The sequence below is a fragment of the Gossypium hirsutum genome, chromosome A02 (genome assembly GCF_007990345.1).
Source record: "Gossypium hirsutum isolate 1008001.06 chromosome A02, Gossypium_hirsutum_v2.1, whole genome shotgun sequence".
Taxonomy (NCBI): domain Eukaryota; kingdom Viridiplantae; phylum Streptophyta; class Magnoliopsida; order Malvales; family Malvaceae; genus Gossypium; species Gossypium hirsutum.
Window position 1 is genome coordinate 283,701 of NC_053425.1, and position 17,278 is coordinate 300,978.

The 17,278-nt window shown below is 30.7% G+C and overlaps 2 protein-coding genes across 2 annotated transcripts; both read right to left on the reverse strand.

Moving 5' to 3' along the window:
- Window positions 1-4,391: 4,391 nt before the first annotated feature.
- LOC107935932 (transcription repressor OFP1) lies at window positions 4,392-5,593 on the reverse strand. The gene has a single exon (XM_016868558.2). It carries the CDS (start codon window positions 5,418-5,420, stop codon window positions 4,506-4,508), a length of 915 nt encoding a protein of 304 aa, XP_016724047.2. The 5' UTR covers window positions 5,421-5,593; the 3' UTR covers window positions 4,392-4,505.
- A 5,282-nt stretch (window positions 5,594-10,875) lies between these two features.
- Window positions 10,876-13,453, reverse strand: LOC107935999 (U-box domain-containing protein 16). The gene has a single exon (XM_016868635.2). The coding sequence runs from the start codon at window positions 13,024-13,026 to the stop codon at window positions 10,972-10,974; it is 2,055 nt and encodes a 684-aa protein (XP_016724124.2). The 5' UTR covers window positions 13,027-13,453; the 3' UTR covers window positions 10,876-10,971.
- Window positions 13,454-17,278: the final 3,825 nt, after the last annotated feature.

The window sequence follows — 17,278 nt, forward strand, 5'->3', positions numbered from 1 at the left end:
TTTAATTTTTAAATTTTTATAAAGTAGAGGGATGAAATGCAAAATTATATATATATGGAGTAGCTAGTAGAAAAGGGTAAAATTAAAGGAAAAGCCCAACCAAAATAATGGGTCGAAAGATTTTGGTAGTGGCATAGTGATTTATATCAATATCAAAGTGTCACCCATCAATTTATTACTTTATCAAAAAAGTCCACCTAAATTAATTCAATTCACACTTAACAATTTTAATGGCCATGTTGGGGTCCTAATCCACTTGACCTTTTGATTCTCTTTTCCCCCCTTATTTTGGCTTTTCATAATGCTAAATGAGTGGTGCTTCTTACATTCCTCTTTTCATGTAAAATGCATGTGATATTAACAAGTTATATGTTCAAGATTTAATCGAAGATTATACGTAATTAGCTTGTCAAGTTAATCAATTAGATTAGAGAAGATAATAAGGAGCTTATCTAACTCGGATTTAAGGAGCTACCTTACTCAAAAAGAACACTTTATACAATATTAGGTGATTGTCATGATTACATCATATCTCTTGAGAATTACCAAGTCATATTAAAATCCATCGGGAGCCACCATGATGGGCATAAGGTCAAAGCCAACAAACTTTTCTAGTGAACCAATTATAAAATTATGAGAGGTTAAAATATAAATTTATCATAGATCTAAAAAAATCTACATCTAATTCATTGGCTAAAGTTACGTACCAAAACTCCACCAAAGGCTTCCTAAAACTTCCCATACCTCTCCAAATTAACTACAACAACGAGAGGCGAATTCAAGAGGACAAACAGGCAGGGGTCTTGGCCCTAAAAGAGGAAAACAATCTTGAATCACTCTTGACACCCTCGAGTGAGCCGTCACGAGCTTTATCACCAGGTCCTTAACCAAGTATTGGTATTGCAAAATTATAAGAGAAAAAAAGGGGATGGAATTGGCAATAAAATCCAAAATTTGGTAGTTTGTGTGTTTATTAGATGTGTATAGATTCGTCGTTTGTGTTGGAAAAATATGGAGAGAAAGGACATCAATAATACAGACAAAGTAAAGCTAACTTCTTCAATCTTAGATTCCCCCAAGATTTTTTGTCCCCCACTCGTGCACTTCATCTTTATAATAAATCCAAGTTTTTATTTTTTATTTTTGGACTAATTTACAATATTAAATTCAGTGATGCAATTAAATTATACAAATTACTACCAATTTGCCTAATATCTTCTATTATTACATAAATTATTACAACATTGTAATTAATTACAAGACATGACTCCATGATACAAATATTTATATATCTTGTACTGTTTTCTATAACACTAATTACGTGAAACAGTTTATAATTATATAAATTATTATACCCTAATTCTTTCTCAACCTTTAAATAAGAAGATAATGCGCTTTAACACACTCAAACCCACGTTCTCATATATTAACAACAATACTAATATCAATCAAATTAAAACTCAATAAATAATAAATAACGTAATTTTTCAAACTATCGTAAATCTCTATGATCAAATTTAGAATCCACCTCAAAATTAACATGTGTAAATTTATATAATAATTATCATCGGTGGGGAAAGTGATTAAAGTCAACGCATAAAGCAAATTAGCTGAAAAAAAGGTATTATGAACCGCAAAATTAGGGATTATGAACAGGAAAAAACCCTATTACCAAAATTTAAATTATTTTTTATAAGATTAAAAATAATTTTATTTTATATATTATATGGTGTAGGTAAAACCAAGCTTCAATCTCATTCTCCTATTCTAATTTTCTTTTAAATAATGTGTTTCAATACACTCGAGCTCACGTTCTCTTGTACTGACAACAATGCCCATATCCATCGAGTTAAGACTCAATCGATTTATCTATTATAATTTTATTTAAATTATTTAAATATGTTTAACATTATTTTTTTCCCATCATATTAAATTCAATTATGTTTAATAAAAATTAAATGCTTACTCTCTTTTCATAAAGGATAAAAGGGGAAAAAGGGAAAGAACGGTAAAAGTATGTTACCATGAAACAAAAGAGTTCTCAAAAGCTTCATTAAAGATATTGGATTATAAATTTGTAGGGGGTTAAATGTAACTTTATATTTTTGAAGGGACTAGATAAAAGATTTTCATTGGTAGAATAAAGTGCAATTTATAATTTCATAATTTATAAAAGGATTTAAAAGTAATTTTTTTTTCAATTTTGAGAGGTTAAAGTCTCCGCCGCCTATTTGGATTTGCCCGAAAAGAGAAGTAAAAATTAGAATTTAATATTAAATTTATACATTAACTTTGATTCAATGTGTAATTTGATACAATTGTACACATGAAACCTGAATTGTGGTTCATATGTATACATGAAACTTCGATGTTGATTCAACTATATACTTTTATTTTCATATTGGGCTAATATAATTGTTTGTGTATGCAATATTTCAACGTAAAATTATGCTAATTCGATAATATTGTTAAGATTTATGAAAACTAAATCGAGATAAAAATTCACGTACAAAATCACATAAAATCAAAGGTCATATATGACATTACACATTGGAATGCTCTAAATTCCATTTGAGCATCCAAATCTGGCTCAATACCGGCAAATACATCTCTAAACAAGGTTCTAGCACCATGCCAAATGTGTCCAAAAAAGAAAAGCAATGCAAATGAAGCATGTCCAAAAGTAAACCAACCTCTCAAAATGCTACGAAAAACACCATCAAATTTCAAAGTAGCACGGTCTAATTTAAAATTTTCACCTAATTGAGCACGTCTAGCATATTTTTTCACAGCAATACGATCACTACAACTCACTCTATTAAGTTCGCTGCCATGGAACTTAACAGCGTTACACTTACTTGTTGGACAATCACAATTATGTATAAAATTATATATATATAAATCATGAACATATTAACATGAATATAGGCCCGGATTTCAAGAAACATGTTGGCTTTTGTAATAACCGAAGCAACTTTAACTTTATTTCAAGAGATCAATTTTTCAACTTTAGGTAAAGTTCTATGCATATATCCTCCAAGTCCAACCAAAATTAAAAATTATATATTTTAAAAAAAAAAGCCTTGAGGCTTTAACACAGTGCAGAAATTTGAATTCCACACTTCTCAAAATTTACTTCATCTTGAATATTTTATTTATATGTATGGGTTAATACATTATTTTATACATAAGTTTAGTTCAGATGTTCAATTTGGTACTTAAATTAAACAGCATCATATGACTGAATTAATATTTAACACGTGTGTTTTAGTAAACAAACATGTGTTTAATTGGAACAAAAGTAACTCAAATATAAAATTGAAAAAATTCAGGTACCGAACTAAAAAATACCAAATTGAATATTAAGATTAAGTTCAAGTACCAAATACTATATTAACCCTATATGTTTATATAAATTTGAAACGATGTGGGAAAAGAGGACATTTTGGGTGGAGAAAAAAAGATTAAAGAAACAGAAGAATTGTGGTTAAAGACAATCTTCTTTTAGAGCCCAAAACCCTGATGGAAGAAATTGTCAGTAAATTGTCTCATAGGACATTGTTTGAGGGACCCCTTTTACAATTTCAATTTCTATTATTTTTTCACCATTTTCCATGTATCTATTCACAGTTTCATCAACAATTTCAAAAAGAAAATTCGGGTTTAAATATTAGAGACGACAGTTTTAGTATTAATAGTTATAAACCCCCGATGAATTAATCATTACGGGCATACCAATGACAAAAAAAAAATCAAAATTGTGAGACTCTAACTCCTAAATTGCTTCCGAATTTTTAAAATATCAATATGATATATCAATCGTCATTTTCTCGGCTTAATGGTAACATTCGATGAAGCGATTTTAAAATGACATTTTGTATATGTATCACGCTTTTTACTACTATTTATTGTCGCGTTATCAATTTGGTTAAATTCTATTATTAGTTTCTTTGCTTTATGAAAGTTGTGAATTTAATCTTTATACTTTAATTTGGTCGTTTTTAGTCTATATACTTTTCAAAATTTAAAATTTCAGTTCTTACCAAATGGTAATTGTGAAATTTATTAATTTTTTTTATTTTCAAAATATAATGCAGCAAAGATATTATTATACTATGTCAACTTATTATTTCTACGTATTACTCGTTAAAAATTCAGCTAATAGATTAACGATTAAAATTTCAAATTTTAAAAAAAGTATAAAAACTTAGAACAATTCATTTGGGAGATATGGACCAAATTTATAATTACACGCATAATATAGGACTGATAATTGAATTTAACCGAACAGATTTAACTGCTATTTTTTCAAATGAGGACTAAACTTTAAAAATTCGAAAAATTAATGGTATTAAAGTATAAATAGTTTGCAAAAAGAAAAGCGATTAAAATTGAGTATTTAAGGGAATTAAATTACTGAGGGTAATTACAGTAAAGCATATTCTAAAATTGGAACCTCATAGAGAACTGTTGTTAGAATAAACGTCTGCATCCACCGTTAAACATCATCGGACATCGATCAAGTCGAACCAGATTTGCTTGAAAACCTTGATGATAATTTCATGGTATTCATCGGAATTGAGAGAAAGGTAACAAGCAAGCAAATCCTCCAAATCCTTAGATGCTGTAATGTTATTCTCCATTATCATCTCCACCATTGATTCCTTAAAATCTCTTTGAGGATCGACCGACGATTTCACCACTGCAAAACTCTCCGATAAGCTCCTCTTCGAACTTGAACTCGAACTGTTCGACGAAATGCTTCGCCGAGCATGACCCTGAACTAATCTCCTATTCGCAATTTTCGGAGAATTCACTCTCAGCTTTACACCCGACGGACTGTGACCGAATTTTTTTGTCTTGTTCTTGATGTCCTTCACCATGTCGTTGAATTTAGCCGGTTTCGTTACGATCGGAGGGAGTTCGAGTTCCGGTAAGAACTCGTCGATTTTCTTAACGTCCGCATCGGAGATTATATCGTCGTTGGCTTTGGAACTTGACCACACCAAGTTATCGAACGATTCTTGCGGTAAAGAACTGTCGCCGGAAGACGATAAGGAAGATGAAGAAGATGCTGAGTATTCCGGTGGAGAATCGGGTTTATTCTTGATAGTTTCACGGCAACTACAACCGGCGGAGACGGAAGAAGTAAGCACCTTTGACGGCGGTGACCGGAAATTCCTTCTGGGATTTCGTTTCTTGGTGGATTTTCTCAGTGGTTGATCTGGGGAAACATGAATTGGAACAAGCTCTCTAGTGAAATGATAGGATTTTCTGGGATTAAAATGGGGTTGTTCTTGTTTTGATGATGATGGGTGGTGGTGTTTTTTTTCATGGTGTTTGGATTTGTTCATGTCTTTGAGTTTGTAAAACCAGACATTGGGGAACATGTCTGATAACTTGAACCTGGAATTACCCATTGAAAATGGCAACTTTTGTATGAAGAAAAAGGGATTATTTTGAAGAAATATGAAAACTTTGATGATGATGATGAGAGATATGGGGGGGAAGTGATTGAAAAAGAAGGAGAGTAAGAAGGTGTATAAAAACAGGGAAAGTGTGATTGAAAATAAAGAAAAGAAAAGTTTGGGGGTCCACAATGGAAGAAAAAATAGTTGGCATAAAGGGAAAATAAACATTGGTCCCAAGTGGTAACTAGCTTTTTGCTTTATTTTTTTTTATTTTTTATTTGCAAGATTTTTTTTATTATTTCAGTAATTTTTTTGTTAAATTTTATTATAAATTCTTGTACTTTGCAAAAGTTAATGGACTAATTAGTCCATTGTTTTGGTAAAAAAACCTTCTTAAATGTTTATCAATTTCAAAATTTTACAACTAATGGCAATTAATCACGAGTTTATTTCTTCCATCAATTGTATATAATTTTGATTGGTATAATAACAAATTTAACTTTTAATGTTTATAGGTTTTGTCATTTTGGTCTTAAGTCTAAAAAAAATCAATAAATTCAACCTCAACATTTACACAGTTACACAAATGTTATGAGAAAATTTCATTAAATTAGGACCAAATTGTAGAATGTGTAAACTTTGAGGGCTATTATACCGACCAAAATCATGTACAATTGAGAGAAAGCATCGATGTCGTGCCTTAGTTGCTATTTTTGAAATTCATAGGGATTAAATTGCTCTAATTTTTTTAGAGGGAGCAATTTGCTCAAATTCAAAATTGAGAGGGTCTGGAAAGGTCTTTTTCCCCATTTTTTATTAGAAGGGGCAAAATACAATCTCACACTTAATACAGAGACCTCCATGATACTTTTATCCAGTTAACCTGGTTAAAAATTTGGGTCTAATTATGATTTTAATTTTTCTAATTTACCAAAATTTGAATTTTAATCCTTAGTAAAAGCTTCAATTTTCTTTAAAAAACAATCTTAACCATTAAATTAACATATAAATTTATAATTAATTAAACATGATTGACACTAACTATATAATCGAATAACAATAATTTTTTTATATCGTCACTTTAACAGTAGAACTAACGATATTGTCAATTTAGACCTAATAATAACATTATAAAAATAAGTAGACCAAATTATACCAAATAGAAGAATTTCCAATCAAGTCCTAGTTTAGATTAGCACCATTGTTGTTAAATTAGACAAGACGTCTTCCTACATTTAATTAGTTTAAAGGTAAAGGGTTTATGGATGGATCAGAAAAAAAATATAAAAAAAGTAGTGGGATTAAATTTAAATATGCTAAAAGGACTAAAACCACAATTAGGCCTAAAATTCGAACGTTTGTGTTGGTAGTACGGCTAAAATAGTGGTTTTGCATGGTTTTCCCCATAAGTTCCATCGACGTGGCTATCATGCAGGCTCTTGGATTGACCCCACAAACATTTCTCTTTTTTTTTTTTTCCTTTTGTTTTTTGCCTTCAATAGAAATTATCTATTAATACAATTTTATAAATTAGCTATATTTTTTTCAGTAATTTTATAATTAGCTTACAGTTTTATAATATTAAAAAAAAGGGAACGCCAGTGAAACAAAATTTTTTATTTTAAGCAGGTCGAGATAAAATTATAAAAAAAATTTTAAATTTTATATCTAATCAAAGGTTAAAAGGATTAAATTGAAGCTTTTAATTTTTGAGAAGGGTAAAATAACAATTTGCCCATTTGGCCAAGGGAGGCCAAAGCTTCACACCTTAGGGGGTGTAACTGAAATACTAGTGCTTAGAATACTCGAGATTGATTCGAAAAAAATTGAACTTGATTTGGTAATTATCAAACCAAGCTCGAGCTGTCAATCGAGCCGAATTTAAGCTAAGTAATACTTGACATGAGTAGTTTGTGAGCCTTATCGAATTTTTCATAGTTTTATATTTTTAAATTATGTTATTACTCTTAATATATATTATTAACCTTAAACTTAATTATTGAGCTAAGCTTGAGCAAGAATTTGATTAGCTCAATTATATCTTAAGCCGAGTTTGAGCTTAAAAACAGATATTTAGTTGAGTCCGAACTGAATATCGAACTTCGAATTTTGAGTCAAGCTCAAGCTTAACAACATTCAAACTCGATTAGACTCGATTACACCCCTACCATGGCTATGCCCTTGGGGAAGGCTCTCAACCACCCTTGGTGCCTCCGACAAGTAAAGTAGACAATAAAACCTTTACTCAAAGGTAAGTTTGAGATTGGGTAACTTTCATGTTCAAGTTTTCTCTAGATTGTTTTTATTTACTTATTTTCATACGAGTGCAACATCACGATTTCTAGTCTTTATTTTTTTGATAAAATGCTTAGAACTACCCATAATTCCTCCTCAACCCTTAACAAAGAGGATAATACATTTCGACACACTCAAACCCACATCATTTTGCATTAACAACAACGCCAATGCTAACTGAGCTAAGACTCGATTGACAGTTTTCTCTAGATTTATTCTAATTAGTTAATGAGTGAACTATACGTAAGGTCATTAAATTATTTGTAAATTTAAGTTTTGATCATTTAACTTAAAAAATTACAAAATAGACACTGAATTATTTGAAAAGTTTTATTAAAATCTATGAACTGTTAAAATTATTATTGCATGGCTTTTTCTATTCGTACTGCTTGTACCAATTGAAAGCTCTCATTCATTTTACTTCCACAATTTAAATTTTTTTATGAAATAATTTTGAATATTAAAAAATTAAAAATTAAAATCCAAACAAATTTCTTCGTTATATACATTAACCCTCAAATCGACTTAATTTTAATACTTAATTTTAATATATATTATTCTACTCATCAATAAACACTAACTTACCGTACTGATGATTATTACAACCTTATCTCTTAGATAAATTTTCACACACCCCCAAACATATCTCATCGTGACCAATTCCAAAAGCTCAAAAACCTATATATATATATGCGCAAATGCCATTAAGACCAAGCAATCTTTTTATCTGCTCTGGGCGGTGAGTCGTCTCATTAATTAAGACCTTTAAAGAAAAAGACAAAACTGCAAGTGACAACAAAACAGAAACAGCTCGAAAGCACATGAAATTCTCTTACCAAAGTTGTGATTGGCTTCTACCCATAGCCTTTTTCTTTGTCTTTCCAAATCATTATCAAAGCATTCATGGTCATGTATGGCGGTGTTTCACAACTATATGCACCTTTGAGGTTTCTAGTCAACCGGTCCCTTCTTTTTAGGGTAAATTTATATCGATAATCACTTGATTATCTATATTTTTTTATTATTTAACTGTGAAAAGTAATTGTCATTTAATTTTTTTTAGTCACTCGTTGTTAAACGAAAAATAAAAAGATAAAATAATAACTTTTAAAATTAGCTATAATTGTTATTATATTAATTTTAATAGCTAAATAATTATTAGTGTAATTTACCCTTTTATTTTTTAAGACTTAAAATATCATCCATGTAAAAAAAGTTAATCTTTTCAAAATTCGTGACTGACCTAATGCTCCGTTCAACACTTTGTTGGTATCAAACTGATCGTTCAGAACAACACAACAAAAGGTTTAAGTTAAGGAAATGGTTCCAAAACCCTAATCAATTGAGAGTGGGGGACCTAATGATTTGTTGTGGTGCCTGAAAATATTTTGCAGTTAATGTTGCCTTGTTGGTATCTTCAACCAAGGACAAGGAATAAACTTCAAGAAGGTTTTTTTGTTTTCCTTTTCTTTTATGTTTTTCTGCACAAAAACCCAGAATGTTTTTTTGTTGACAATGATGTTTGTGTAATTTTTCTGTTAGAATCTTTTTCACATTGTTGGGCTTATTGATTGTGTACTGGATTTGGAGAGTGAAAGCACAAACAAGCCCTTTCTTTTTCCCGAGAAAATTCTGCAGAAAGTGGCTAAGTGGGTTTTTGGATCCATTAGGAAAAAGAATATTTATTCTTGCCTACGTGGAATTTAGTTTAAACGTTAAATATCAATTGAAATGTAACTTAGAGTATATTAAAACACATAAATCAGTCGATTGAGTCTTAATTCGATTAGTATCAGTATTGTTGTTAGTGTAGGAGGACATAGATTCGAGTGTACTGAAGCGCGTTATCTTTCTATTTAAGGGTTGCAGAAGGGTTATAGCTAATTCTAGGCATTATATAAAAAAGAGACGTATTAAAAGAAAGAAATATGACCTAGAGCATGTTAAAACATATTAGCCCTCAACTCTTCATGCAATAAGTACACATGTGCTTATAGTTTGATCCATATGTTTTAAGTTTACTCCGTGTCAGATCTAAAACTATATTTAACGCTAAACTTTAAACATGTCTAATTTTTTTTATTCAAGTATACTTTTTGGCTAATATTTTTCTCCAAATTTCGAACTTGGACCGATAACCTGGCCCTTAAACAAGTATAATTATTTTCTATTGGGTAAACTACATCCAATGTCACTAAAATATTAGTAAGTTTATGTATTTGTCATTCAATTTTAAAAAGTTAAAAAAATGGTCACTCGATTATTCGTAAGCTTTCATTTAAGTCACTGAACTATTCAAATGTTTTTGCTTAAGTTATCGAGCTATTAAGTTTAAAAAAAAGTATGACTAGGGAGTTCCAAGCGACAGTTTGACGATCAATATGATTGATCAATACCCATTAATGATTAGAAGGATATACTTTAGATCCAATTCGATTTGACATTTCGTGTCAAAGATTGGAGAAAAAAGCTATTTCAATTTTAGTTTTGGATTCGTAATGTTTAAAGTTTTTTCATGAAGAAAAAAACAGAATTGTAGAAAAAAAAGAACAAGAGCTTTCGATTGGTGCATGCGGTGCAAACAGAAAATACCATACAACAACAATTTTAATAGTCCAGTGTCTTAATTGATAATTTTTAGTGATTATTTTGTAACTTTTTGAAATCGAATGACTAAAATGTAAATTTATTAATAAATTAGGGAACTTATATCTAGTTTACCCTTTTCTATTTGTCATTCTGTTTTCCTTCTTCACCAATGGTTGTTACATCAAAGAGTACAAGCATTTAACAATGGCATAAAAGCAACTTAAAAAGGCTTTGATTTCCAGCCAATAAATAAATCAAGCGACCTTTTTTGTCTGCTAAAGTAGTTAATTATAGCCAATAAAGCATCGATTCTTCTTTTTAATTTCCCAACACATATAAATAAACTGTTTTAAAAGTACAATAATTTTATTTAAAAATAATTAAGTTTTAGTCTTAATTCGATTCCCATTAGAATTATTTTTTTATGTAGGAAGATGTGAGTTTAAGTTTATTAAAGTAAATTATCTTTCTATTTATATGTCGAGAAGGGTTATTAATAATTTTAAATATTCTGTAAAAAAACAGATACGATTAAATCTTATAATTAAATTATTAAAAAAATAACTTTTAAGTCATGTAATTATAAAAAAATGATCTTTTTCCCATTAAGATTTTACAAATTTCATTCACAATTTACAATTTGACAATAAATTTGAAAAAAAAAAATCGTATCCTATCATGCTTGCAATATTGTTCTTGATGTACCAACTGTCATGGTTATCATGTCTGAACTATCCACAACATTATTTGTATCCAAATCCAAACCGGCCGCCCATCTTCGAAGAATCCGCAACAACGTCGCCGCTTTCCGTCTCCCTCTTGCGGTTCCGCCACCCATCACTTCCCATATTATCCTTTCAATCCCGGGAATCACTGCCAACTCCGCTACCATCTCCGGTCCCCCTTTCCTACACATGGTGACCAACGTAGCTGCGGCGCTTTCCCTTCCATTGTCTGACCCTTCCCTCAGGATAACACCCAGTTTCTTAATTATGTTGAAAGCCGCCGCGATTGCCGCCAATCCGCCTCTCCTAGTCACCGCCTCGAGTATTGTCACCGCTTCCTCCGGTAGCTCGTCCATGACTCCGCTCACCGTCTGTATCACCCCTCCTTCAACTAACCTCCCTACAGTCTCCCTATCTCCAGCCAAATTCAAAATAGCCACGAGTGCATCCTTTTGGGAGCTCGTGGGTCCGTCTTTGGCTAAATCCAACAATCCCTTTATGACACGAGTCTTCCTTCCTAAACCTTTTCTGTACGCGTGTATGCCCGATAAGCTGAATATCGTCGCCGCCGCATTCCCTTTGGCTTCCCACGTGGCACCTGAACGTAACACCTCGATAACGCCGTTTAAAGCTCCGTCGGTCTCCACGATTCTCGTTTTGTTTGCTTCTAAGATGGAAAGGTTGAGAATAGTAGTAACAGCGTTGACCTGGAGGTTCGGATGCTCCAAACCAACACTTGAACCTAAATACCTGACTAAGGTCGGAATCGCTCCAGCTTCTGCAATGCAGGCTCGGCTATCCGAGTCGGTTTTCGACAAAGCACGAAGCTCATAAACAACACCGTTAGCCGCCTCCATGGTTTGACTACCCGATAGTTTGTTGACCAAAAAAGAAACCGTCATCTTCGTAGCTTCAAAGGCGGCTTTAGTACCTTTAACGCTGTTAACTTTCTCGTTATTTCCGACGGTCTCAAACGGAATTCCTTGCTCACGGCACCACATAGCTATAAGATTCCTCAAAGCTCGGTTCGGGATAAGGTTGGTATGGATCAGGGTTTGACCCGTTTTAGGACATGTGGAATGCCCAGATTCAATCCATAGATTGATAGACTCCCGATCGTACGTCTGTCCCGTCGCCACGACAACCGGATCCCTCATCAACTCAAGAGTAATCGGACACCGGAAATCAGCCGGGATCGTCAAATCAGACGTCGATTTTTGCCGCCGATGATCCGGTTTACTCGCCGTCGAAGATCCGAACAACACGCAATTAGCGTAACGAACAAGGCCAATCAAAGAAACGATATCCGATTTCGATTTCTCGTCGACTTGATTCTGGATTTCATCTTGTAAGCTCTCGATTTCTTCTCTGCAACTCGAACCGTCACGTAATCCCAGATCCTCGATGACTTTTTTAAGCTTCAACTGATCGGGAACGATCTCTTTTTCGATCCGATCCAACATGGTCAAAACTTCTCGCCGGAGAAACACATCGCCGGGATCCACAACCGGCTTCGACTTACCACACAGTCTCCGTACCAAAACCACGAGTTCTTCCACGTCTTGACTCAGTTCAATCTCCTTAAAAGGGAAAATATCGAGTAGAGTCGATAACTCGAGGGTGAGTTCATGAAAATTATTAGATAGTACCTGGATTTGCATTAACATCCACATCTTACTTCCATTTGAACAATCTTCGAGCAATGTTTTAATCCTTTGTAAAACTATGTACATTTCTTCAAAGCACAAAAGGGTTGAAGGAGAAAAGAAAACAGAAGCTGGGTTTTTTATCAGCTCGTCGAATAATATCGAGAGAAGCTTGGATTTGTTAATGGCGGAAACCGAGTTCCGTTTTAGAAGACATTGAAATGGTTTAAAAGAAGATATTTCTTGCGACAAAGAAAGAAGGGACTTTACCAAGTTGATATCGGCTAGTTTGGGCGATACAAAAGCTCCGGCCGAAGGCCGCCGCTTTCTCGGCGGAAAAGCATGAGGAGAAACAGCCATTGCAACTTTCCAGAAGAAGGTGGTATAGTAGTTGATTACGAAAAGAAAATGATTTTGGGTTTTGCTTAAAATTTAATATAAAACGATAATCATGGTGCAATTAGTGATTAATTTATATGATTTTGATAAGAGGAGTTGGTTTTTGACTGGAATTTTTAAAATTGCTGTTGGCTTGGGGCTGGCGGTTTACCAAGTAAGAATTTGTGTGTTGTAAGAAAATTTTATTGCTTTCCATCACATTGTTTTAAAGCTCCAACACACAAATATGCCGGCTGCTTGCTTCTCATTCTACAGCTCATCTATTGGCTTATCCATTCCGGCTGGGATGCTATAATTTATGGTAATACTTGGTCTTATATCAACAACCTTTACACAAAAGTTGTGGAATCAAAATGAAAGTGTATGTTCGGATAAATAATAAATGAATAATTGAATAATTTTTTTTTAAGTTAATCGAGTTCACGAGTCCTATTTTATCGTCTTAATTTTATTTCAATTTTTTTCGAATCAAGTTGAGAAGGACCAAAAGAGTATTTACACCAATCTGTTATTCGAATTATTCAAGTTGTAGATTTCAACTCAAACAACTCGAAATTTTAATTTTTTTTTTATTTTCCCTAATCGAATTGAATCGAGTTTTACTCAGTCTCAATCATGTAATCAAGAGTTTAATGAATGATAAATGGAGTACATTTGATGATTAGATGTTTATACTCGCGAGAAAGAAATTAATCGTTGTTACTGACGAATAATATTTCATTAACTCGAATATCTCAAATATTTCTGAATTTAATTTATTTAACTCGAAAGTTATTTCCAAACGTAATTCATCTTTTTAGAATTTTTTATTTAAATAAGTAAAGAGATTCTAAGAATATAATAAAAAGATATGGAAATATTATTTTAATAGTTAAAATAAATGGTCCATTAATAAAATGTCAAATTGATAATAATGAATAATAGAATTAAAAGACACATAATAAATATGTTTAAACAAAAATGGCAAATGAGACAGTAGGTGAAGTTTGCTGTGGACTTGTTCTCAATCACTCCTCCTCCACTTTCTCTTTTACTTTATATTTTAATGCATTATTTCTTCTTTCTCTTTTACTTTTAATTAATAATTTATTTCAACCGTGTTGAGAATTTTGAAATTTTAAGTTCGAATATGTAAATTCGTCAATTTTTCTTTAAGTTTATTTTGATTAATTCAATAAAAAAGATTCGCCTTTCCATAAATCAGGTTCGTTTTTATATTTTTGAGGCTCTAGACAAAATAATAAAATAGGGTTTTAGGTCCTTTAAAAACTAGAAAATAATATTTTGAACTCCTTTCGGCCTTGGGTTATGAACGACCACACCTCCAGATGACCTCTAGAGTTAAGCCTGAATAAATAATTATAATTTTTTAAACTTACGTTAAGATTAGTATCAATTATAGGATTTTTATATATTCAAAAAATTATAATTTATATCTATATTTAAATATGTATCAAACATAGATACTTTAAATTTTATTAGGATCTTCAATAAAATTCAAGTTTAATGATAAAGTTGAGATCTTGAGAACTTTTAAATTTCGGGTTCGAATCTCACTTTATGTAAATGTACGAGTTTTTCTCCAAATTCATTATCATTATAGTTAATTAATTCAAGTTTAGTTAATTGTTGAATTAACTTTAAAAAAATTCTATATAGAAAACAAACTAATAAGGTAAAACAAGTAAGAAAAAACACAACAAATTTCATAATTTTGAAATACCACTGCCTAGTCTCTTTACTTCGCAAAAGTTATGGATTTAGTCTTTATATTTTAATTTGGTTATTTTTTCGTCTCTATATTTTTAAAATTTTTAAAATTCAGTCCTCACTAAACAATAACTGTTAGATATTACTCTTTCTAAAACCTAATGCGACAAACATATTATCATATGCGTAAGTCATATCAACTTGTTATTTCAACATATTACTCATTAATTAGATATTACTCTTTCTAAAACCTAATGCGACAAACATATTATCATATGCGTAAGTCATATCAACTTGTTATTTCAACATATTACTCATTAAAAATACAGATAACGGATTAACAACTGTCATTTGTCTCAAGACTAAAATTTCAAAATTCGAAGAATATAGGGATTTAGAATGATCCAATTGAAAAATATTGACTAAATCTACAATTGTACACATGGAACAGGACTAGGAATTGAATTTTATCAAACAGATTTAACTACTACTGTTTAGGTCAAGACTAAAATTTTAAAATTTGAAGAGTATAAGGACTAAATTCAAATGTAAAATAGATGGAGTAATAGTAATGATAATTTGGAAAGGAAGCATTGCAGATAAAATGGGAGTCAATGTCAAGGGAAAAGTGTTGATAAAGATGATTGATTTTAGATAATGCACCACTTGTGGGTTTTCAGTGGGGAAATTAAAAGATGACGCCGTCATTGGAGATTAAATGAAAAGTCAAAATCAGTATTTGTTTTTAGTGAATTTGGGGATAATAATAATCATCGCATTAATTAATTATTATTTATTAATGTCAAAATGAGATTATTACTATTGGTGATAAAGATTAAAAAAATTACTTTTTAAATGCGATGATGAATCGAGAAGGAATTATATGAAATAGTGACGTCACGTGTTTTGTATTTTTTTAATAGTTTAATATCATATCAGTATTTTCATTCTGAAAAAAATCAAATCCGAATGAAAATCCTGAAATTGAGGATGAAATTACTAAAGTGACATTAAATTATTGGAAAGTGATAATATCCATATTTCATATGATCTTTTCTCGTGATGATTGGTGGGTAATTGTATTATGGAGACTCATGTATTAAGAGTTAGATTACATTATATTCCATTTATTAAAAAAACAGGTAAACTGACGCATGCAAATTAGATCAAACGGCAAATTGATCTTCTTTTGATTAAAAATTTCATCTATTTTTACTATTAAAATCTGACGTGATTGACGAAATAACCAGATGGTTATACGTGGTATATGCTACGTATATCTCATACTAATGTACATGGACTAATTTTTAATAATAGACATTGATGGAAGTTTTGAGAGGAGGACTCGTATGCTCGTACGTATAGGATTAATTTGCCTATTTTTTGAGTAAAAAAAAAAACACAATCTAACTCCTAATATAAAAGTCTCTATGATACTAATTTTACCATAATTGGTGAAACTTGAATCTTACCATAATTTTTGGATTAGGTTAATCTGAATAACATAGATTCGAGTTTTAAAATCTTCGATTCAATTCAGTTTAATTTCGATTTTGGATTAATTCTAGTTTGAGTTATTATAAATTCAAATAATTTCGAGTTACTTATTTAAATTATTTCAAATTCAATTAATTTTAAGTTCGAATCACATTAAATTTAAATTATTAATTTTTTATAACCAAATCGAGTTAAATCGGATATAAATTCAAATTGATGGAAACAAATCATCATATTCAAGTCAAATTTAATAGGAAAAATATACATACATGACATTCATTCTCAAATTTGATTAACATAAAATAATAAATAAATGAAGATATTCTTATCTATTAACATAATCAAAAGCTTGAAAGTGACTGCTACATGATGTGCCCATGACTTCCTATAATAGAGTTTTTCCCTTATGGGATAATGTTTCTATGTCATAATTTAATGCTTTGAGGCAATAATAACTTGATGGGTGTTTCGGATGGATGGTGAGATTGATCTCGTAAAATTAAAAATAATGATCTTTATGATCGTAAGATTAAAATTAATGGTAGAATATATGTTTTGATTTAATCATAGTGATAATGGTAAAATGAATTATAACGAGAAGAGAAAATGATTATAAAAAATATTAAAATAATTTTTATATGTAGTAAAATTTATAATATATTTGAAAACTTAATAAATAATTAAAAATATTAAAATATTTAAGATATTATATATTAAATTAATAAAATTATTTAAATATTTAAATAAAATATAAATAGTAAATTTCAAGTAGAAGACGAAAGAAAAAAAAGGACAAAAGTATGGGCATTTACACTACTCAAATCTAATGGGATTGTTGATATTACACTTTGACTCGGATTTAAGTGTGAAAGTGTGAGTGTCGAATTAATACATATTGATAAAGACCAAATCGATACTATTTTGGTAAGATCAATGTGTTCTTAATTTTTTTTTATTGTTTATGAAGATTAATTTTTTATGATCCGTGATTATTCCTCTTAATAAT

Coding starts and splice junctions, on each gene's coding strand:
- LOC107935932 (XM_016868558.2), bottom strand. CDS start 5,420: ATGGGTAATTCCAGGTTCAAGTTATCAGACATGTTCCCCAATGTCTGG.
- LOC107935999 (XM_016868635.2), bottom strand. CDS start 13,026: ATGGCTGTTTCTCCTCATGCTTTTCCGCCGAGAAAGCGGCGGCCTTCG.